The sequence below is a fragment of the Eriocheir sinensis genome, chromosome 43, assembly GCF_024679095.1.
Source record: "Eriocheir sinensis breed Jianghai 21 chromosome 43, ASM2467909v1, whole genome shotgun sequence".
Lineage (NCBI taxonomy): Eukaryota > Metazoa > Arthropoda > Malacostraca > Decapoda > Varunidae > Eriocheir > Eriocheir sinensis.
In genome coordinates, this window is record NC_066551.1 from 5,265,870 (window position 1) to 5,273,848 (window position 7,979).

The 7,979-nt window shown below is 41.2% G+C and overlaps 1 protein-coding gene across 1 annotated transcript; it reads left to right on the forward strand.

Annotated features, from left to right (window-relative positions):
• The first annotated feature begins 542 nt into the window (after positions 1-542).
• LOC127010356 (all trans-polyprenyl-diphosphate synthase PDSS2-like) lies at positions 543-7,976 on the forward strand. The gene is made up of 8 exons (XM_050884311.1): positions 543-796; positions 2,861-3,055; positions 3,201-3,329; positions 3,799-3,997; positions 4,858-4,996; positions 5,260-5,369; positions 5,520-5,684; positions 6,988-7,976. Exons 1-8 carry the CDS (start codon positions 690-692, stop codon positions 7,144-7,146), a joined length of 1,203 nt encoding a protein of 400 aa, XP_050740268.1. The 5' UTR covers positions 543-689; the 3' UTR covers positions 7,147-7,976.
• The last annotated feature ends 3 nt before the right edge of the window (positions 7,977-7,979 follow it).

Here is a 7,979-nt window from a genome sequence, read left to right on the forward strand (position 1 = left end):
CCTCCTCGCAGAAATAAGTCGCTCTGATATCCACCACGCATGCGCACTGGGTATTACTGGAAAACACATTATTTTGCCTTATTTTGTTCTAGTTTCTCCACTTGTGATCTCTGTAATGGTTGATAATGCCTCCAAGTAAACTACACACCAGACCAACAGACCAAATAATTAACAAGGACTGAGTGAACATCAACGAGGGCTAATTCTTTCTTTAAAACCCATATAAATTCGTTTGTTATAAAGCCATCTCTTGATTAAAAAGTATTTATCTGATGCTTGTACCGTGTATTGGACCCTAGACTGAAATAAACGATTGTGTTGAGTGAAATATAGAAAAAAAAAGTAAGCAAGAACTGTCTGGACCCCTCTGAGCGAGATATTTTGTCTTAATGCCTTTTCTTGATTAATTAAAAGTGTTTCCCTGATGTTTGTACTGTACATTGGACCCGAAACTAAAGTAAACGATAACTGTGAGTATAAAATAGAAAAAAAAAAGTAAGTTGGACCCTCTCGGCGAGTTATTTTGCGGGTGCGAGTTGATTCCCATATACACAAGCGGCGGCAGAAGTGACCCAGTCCGTATCGAGGTGCCGTAGAAGAAGGGTGAAGGGTCAGGCTGTTCCCCGTGAAGTAATGACCGCCTGGCTTTGGTGAGGGTGGCAGCCAGGCAGACGAGGCCCCGCAGGAACATGGACAAGGTGGCGAGGGCGGGCTGGGCGCTGCGGCGGGTGGCGAGGGCCGAGGTGTGGGCCGCGGCAGGTGCCCCAGACCCGTTAGGCAACATTCCGCCGCCCAGGTGAGACACGGCGGCAGGTGGGCGTTGCTCCCTCGGCCCAGAGAGGAAGCTGACATATTCTTTTCTCTTAGACATATTCCTCTCTCCTAGAAATATTCCTCTCCTAGAAATATTCAAAGATTATGCGAATATTAACCCCTACATACTAATATCAATGTATTCTCATATATAATTTCATATGATCTCATTTTTAACTATAATTCCTAAACGCTCTGGTCAAAGAACATATCAACTCTAAATTACTTTATTTTACTTACAGAAATATAAATATAAATACTTATTTCACTTATATACATATGTCATTATATTTTATAACTAGTCTTTACTTAGTGCAATCAACACACATTCCAGCAGCGGCTTAATAGTTTTAGTGCCTAGAGTAATTACGCAAATATGCATTCTGCTGGCGTGTTGGCACTTGTGGGGTTCCCTTCTCGTAGAACCACCCGTCTAGGTAAGATGTCTAGGTAAGATTCCTCTTGAGTCTTGAGTCAGAAATATTCCTCTTGTAGACTATTCCTCTCCTAGAAATATTCCTCTCCCAGAAATATTCCTCTCGTACTTATTCCTCTTCTAGAAATATTCCTCTCTACTTGAAATATTCCTCATAGACTTATACCTCTCCTAGAAATATTCCTCTTGTAGACTTCTTCCTCTCTCCCAGAAATAATCCTCCTAGAAATATTCCTCTCCTAGAAATGTTCCTCTCTCCTAGAAATGTTCCTCTCTCCTTGAAGTATTCCTCTTTCCTAGACTTATTCCTCCTAGAAATATTCCTCTCTCGTAGACTTATTCCTCTCCTACTTTTCAATTACATTACTCCACTTATGTTTTTGTTCACTGGAAAGCACTACAGCACTCAAATTGTCATATATTGTTTTTTCTTGTAGCCTGGCACCCATATGTACGGCTCAAGGGGGCGTGGTCTCTATAACTTGCTGCTTTTTACCTGTTCCGCTACACTTAAGTCATAGCTGCATACGAGAACTAATGACATGTAATGTTGGCTAACCCTCTTTTGTGGTCATTCTCTCCCATTCTCCATGTATCATACCTTGTCTTTCCAGGCAGTTATTTTTTTTTCTGTGCATTTATCAGACTAATGCTGTGTATTGTTAGGTAACTCTCATTCTCTCCTTATCCTTGGTCATTCTCTGGCTATCCATATATCATTTCTATCCCCATTTAGCAGTTTGTTAATAGTTGTCTAGGTATTATCAGAACAAATGCCAAGTAATGTTGACTAGCTTGCTATTCATTCATTCAGTAACCAGTGGTGGCCTGATCCAATGCCCTGGATAGTTTTTGCACCCCTTGCTCAAGAGTAACCTTGATCACCACCATAACCAGACATTCCTTTGCTCTTGGATACAAGAGGCCATTACCACTGCCGTTGCCGTTCACCGTTGATGAGGTTTCAGGCCCCACTATGCTGCAAGCGCTGGTGTTTTGGGGAGGGAGACCATTAATTTCTCACCCTGCTAGCTTGTAGTATTGTATGGGGGGGACACTTTGTCAGGCTACTCCCAATAGGTCCTTATAGTACAGTTGGACCTATCATGACCCTACTAGGTCATTGTACTAGGCAAACCTAACCACCACATCAAGGTGCTGTTCCATGATCATATAACATAAGCTTTTCCCAATAACTAAACTTTTCATTGAACTAAGTGGAGTCCTGTTAGATTTACTATTATTTCCTCATGTGTTTGAAGGTACCCTTAAACTAACTGTGATAGCAATAGTCAGTTACCACAATGCTAAACTCAATAAATTATTTATATAGTAGTTTTCTCAGTAGTAAATGTTCTTTCTAACAAAGTTGGGTCCTTTTATTGGTGATAACTGAGTCTTGTTTGATTATATCATTAACCAAACCTTAAATTTTATATTTGTCATGTCCTAATTTAACTCCATTGCAGGTGCAGGTGATAGGAATGTTATCAGGTATTGCTTTGTAAGTGTTCAATATCATCGTGTCATATGCCTTAAGATCCCATTAACCTGATCTAATTATAACCTACAGTCAGTCCAACAGCTACCATCTGCATTTCCTTTTATCAGGTTAAAGAGGGACTACAGCACAATTCCTCAGCAAAAGCCAGACTGGAACAGAGCAGTGAGTGATGCCGAGAAGATTGTTGGTTACCCTACCTCCTACCTCACCTTGCGCTCCCTCTTGTCGGATGAAATGTCTAATATTGCTGTCCACATGAGGAAACTAGTGGGGTCCTCACATCCCTTGCTTAAAACTGCCAAGTAAGTATCATGTCAGTCATTCATGATTGATATTTTAAAACCTGTCTACTAACAGCCAAGTATCTGTCCATAAGTAATGTGAGAAATACCATAAACTCCTGAAAATGTGTTTTAGCACTAGTTTATTTTCCTCTTGCTTCATCAGACGTCTGATATACAATGGTAGAAACAACATGCAGACTCGTGGCCTCATTGTGCTGCTAATTTCCAAGGCAGCAGGACACCTCAACCCTGAAGAGCTGGAGCAGGATCAGCCAGCAGGTGTTTCCCTCAGGTCAGGAGACAGCTCTGTTACTTGTACAGATGGCTTATAATTTTTATAACTCCTTAATTTGGATTGAAACTCTGCACTTCAGTGGTGGTCTTTCCTTAAAAAACCTATAGTAGCTTTATGGGTTGGGATTTTTCTTGTTTTATCTTTTCTAGAATGTAAACAGCTTTTTCCAGTACTGATTAAGATTCTTTAAGTAATGCTTTTAAACACATTAGGATATTACCTTCATTAATTATAAATATTGTTAAACATTTGCTGACAAAAAATCACAAAGTAAAGAGGATGGGATTACTTGATTGTACTTTTGTAAAAGCTATTTGATTCACTGATTAGGTTTACAAAGATTCAAAGTTCTACATTGTTGATTTGTGTGTATCACAATATTTAATGACCTGAAATCCCTATGGGATTCACAGGTATCATTGCAAGTGGCCAATTACAAGACACTGTATCCTCATACAAATTGCAGTCAGCGAAGTTTGGCAGAGATCACCGAGATGATTCACACGGCCCATTTAATTCACAAAGGAGTTGTCAATCTGTCCCCAACGGTGTTTGATGGCACCACTCTGCAGGACATGGAGTTTGGTAACAAGATTGCCATTCTGTCTGGAGATTACCTCCTGGCCAATGCTTGCACTGGCTTGGCTACCCTTAGAAACACCAAGGTGAGTCAGTGCTTCTAATGTACTGTACTCATAAGTAAAACTACACTGGTATTACAATCTTAATTTACATCTTGTACTAAATTCAGTGTGCTCTGTTATATACTATTGCACCAGATCACTGTATATATAGGAAGAAAAGACTCATTGGGTATTCAAGTACTTTTCAGTCAGAGAAACTATAGCATGAAAACTTTTTTATAAGAAAGTATTGTAAACTATTCAGGGTTGTATAATTGTTACCATGACATGGCATGAACAAGTTAACAAGAAATAATGATGGCAGTATGGCAAGATAGTAGTAACTGGTAAGACAAGGGAAAGTGACAACTTAGTGAGGTGTTATGGTAATAGGGAGATAAAAATAAGGGATTGATGGTACTATTAATCTCTTAAGGAGAAGCACAAGGTGTTTGATTGGAGGTTTACATGGAGAGGTGAGTCATGCCATGTTTAAATTAGAGTGCAACAACTTATGATTCAAAGGAATAGGTAGGACATTCTCAGTATAAGGCGTCAGTATATCCTCCATTGCAGTTTGCACAGACACCTGCTTTTGAAGGACAGGTGGAATAATCATGGCCAGGTCTAGTAAAAAGAGGACAGCGTGAGGTAGATTTGCAGTGTGTATCAGGGTGACCAAAAATCCCACCAGTTTTAGGACTGACAGGGAGGGGGAAGGTATGGTTGGACTATGCAGTCAGTTCCACCTACATATACTTTAGGAATATCATGCCTGACCTTTGAACACAATTTTGGTAATATTTGTTGAGTATTTGTTGGCCATAGGGATTGTAGCACAAGTTACAGCAATATTATAGTCTTCAGACTGATGATAAATGTTACATCTGCTCTTTTTAAAGGTTGTTGAGCTGATCAGTACAGCCATCAGTGACTTTATGGAGGCAGAATTCATTGGAGAGCGAGATAACCAGGGAAACCCAGTTCCTAATGAAACTATTACTATGCAAGATTGGAATGAGAAGAACTTTTTAGCTGCTGGTAAGTCATCAACTTTTTATCACCATTATTTTGTCTTCTTTCCACCTTGTTTAGTACTAGAAACATGGATGCAGTACGAGGAATTTTTTACCTCAGATGAAAATTATTTCTACCAAAAGCCTCATATTCAGTAGCCATTTCCCAAAAGAACAGATGTCCACCTAATAGTAATATGATTTCAAATTGCAGTGATCTTCTAACATTTTGACAGCCACAGTGCCTGTTGTTGCTTATTGTTTGTCTAACAATAATATTGCCTTCAGGCAGTTTGATGGCAAAGTCCTGCCAAGCAACACTGGTGCTGGCAGGCCACAGTGAAACAATGCAGATGAAGGGCTTTGAATTCGGGAAAGAGATTGCCCTTGCTTGGCAGGTGGGTGGTGATTTTGTTTACAGAAATACATCACTCTATGAACTTGCTTTACGGTAAGCAGTTACAAATGAAAAAAATAAATATGGTAAATAAAAATATCTTTGAAAGGCAACAAGTCTAAATGTATTTTTCACTTGCATTACCTCCCAGGCTTACAGTGACCTCCAGCCCTTCACCGACCTATATCGTCACCCACCTGGGACCTCTATTGACATGACCTCAGCCCCAGTCATCCTGCACCTAATGCATGACCTTTCTCTGCTGGACTTTGTAGCAGCTGCTGGTGAATCCATGGAAAACTGTGATTTCAAGAAGGTGAGTGAGTGAAATTTCTTTTAATCAGTCTTTAATTGGTCAATATCATGCTTCTAGATATGTTTTAGTTGTATAAAATGTCTTATTGTATGTACTGTGGCAGTGGCACCTTTTTTATCAAAAAGCCCTTGTGGGTGCATGGAACATCCTAAGCCTCTCAGAGAATCATCCAAAACTCCATCTATTAGATGGAGGTTGGAGTTGAGAGATAGCAATGATTTGTAGTCCTCTGTGACTGACCAGACTTTTTGTTGCAAAACTTAGGATACACTCATCAACCGGAGTAAACCGAATGACAGAGGACTGCAGTCAGCTAGAAATGGCAATGGCAACTCCCTTGAGACAACACCATTGTTCTGGCCTGAGCAGTAGCAGGTATAACACCCCTACTGCTCTCTTCCTTGCCAGGTCTCCTCATCTTGGAGAGACCTACTAAGTCCACTCTCAACCTCCTGAGTTCATCTGATAAGTGGAGTCTCGGATGATTCTCTGAGAGGCTTAGAATGATCATGTTCCACGCGCCCACACTGACAGCCTGCTGGAGGTTGCATTTCGTCTGTACCACCCAGCCCCTCTCCAGGAAAAGGGAGTAGGTGTGATTGGTAGGTCAGGGGTGCTCTCTTAACACCCCCAAGACCTATCAAAGTACTGGATGCCATATGAATATTCTTAAAATTTTGTCTTCCATGCCCCCCACCCCACCACGGAGCCCTACCAGGGGAGACTAGTCTATAGGCTTACAAGCCCAACAACCCCAATGGTAGTAGGAGAGTATATACAACCAGCACCCAACACAGCGGTGGATGCTAGGCTCATGGTCACACAGACTAGCCAACTGACCTTTCTGAGCTTGGAAAGGTTGCCCGTCTTGGCCAGAATAAGGGACTGTAAAGGTGTCTTTCTAGTTGCAGCACACAACTATAACATTGCTCACTCTCCAGGACTTCCATCTCCCAGCCTTACAGGGACGCCACATGTGGCAAACATTTGGGAGGACTAGGGTTAAGGGCATATCAGCCCTTCCTCAGGGGGTATCCTGGTACCCAGAAATTATTTTGGCATATGAGCATTAATGAGGATTTCATAAAGAGAGCATATGGGAGCAAAATCGAGGATCACCAGTAAATTGGAAAGGGACAATGTATTGGAAGGGCATGCCAGGACAAAGAAAGTTGGAGATGTGTGACTCATGGCCAGCCCCCTGGGGGTTCCCTTGATGGGATAGGACATTAGTTATAGATTGATAGATCTTTAATGTATATGCTACTCTTCTGTGCTCATCAGTTACTTGCTTGTTCCTCAGATCCACCAGGTCATCATGAGTGGCAGTGCCGTAGAGGAGGCCAAGCAGCTGTGTCAGTCTCATGCCCAGCGTGCCCTCAATGTTGTGCAGGAGACATTTGACCCTTCAGATGCCCGCACAGCACTAGAGAACATTATAAATGCCCTGAAAATATACTAAGAGGAGAAAGTTGGTTTTGCTGCAAGAGTAGGCTGTACATCATGTGCAATATTGAAAAAAAATTGCTTGAAATAATACATTCTAAGTGCCAGGTAACTGGTGTATGGTACCTAAATTAACATAAAAGGGAGGCTCTATTGTCACTGTATTCTGTAAGAATGCAGGAATGCAGTTTTATTTACTTTTCAATGAGTTGGTGAGGAGTGAGCAAATATAAAGATGTGGGGGGTTGGAACACCAGTTAGATGGACTGATGGAGGGAGGAGCATGAGGTAATAAGGGTGTTGTTCTCACTAGGGGGAAATGGGTATAGGCAAAAATGGGAAGAGGTGGAGACACTGCTTTGACCATCTGCAGGAGAGATCTTATCAAAGGTGGTTGGGCACAGGAGCCACCACACATTGGTGTCGCAAGCCAAGCTCCAAAGAATATTCTGTTAACCTATCAGCCTCTGACTACAGCACATTGCAGGGCACGTCTGTGGTCTCTAGTGTTTAGTGCCTGTTGGAAATTTGTAAATACCATCCTATCAGCATGGGAGTGGACATGACAACCAGTTTAGGAAGTAAAGAGTAAAGAATTGTCACGTAAATAAGGGCAGTACCAGACACTTGAACTGCAAAATATATTGAATGGAAGATGCTGTCATCACAATGAGTCTTTTGTAACAGTGCAAACTTTATTTTTATAACAAAGTAGAGCATTGTTTAGATTACAGTTTGGGGAATATTAAACCTCATGGAGTAGTTTCTTATAGAAAATTGTACAGCTGTGAATTTTTTCCGTATATATGGGCCATTGTTATAACAAGGTATCTCATCCTTTAAGGACCA

Coding starts and splice junctions, on each gene's coding strand:
- LOC127010356 (XM_050884311.1), top strand. CDS start 690: ATGGACAAGGTGGCGAGGGCGGGCTGGGCGCTGCGGCGGGTGGCGAGG. Junction 3,056..3,200: donor CCCTTGCTTAAAACTGCCAA/GTAAGTATCATG, acceptor TTGCTTCATCAG/ACGTCTGATATACAATGGTA. Junction 5,685..6,987: donor AAAACTGTGATTTCAAGAAG/GTGAGTGAGTGA, acceptor CTTGTTCCTCAG/ATCCACCAGGTCATCATGAG.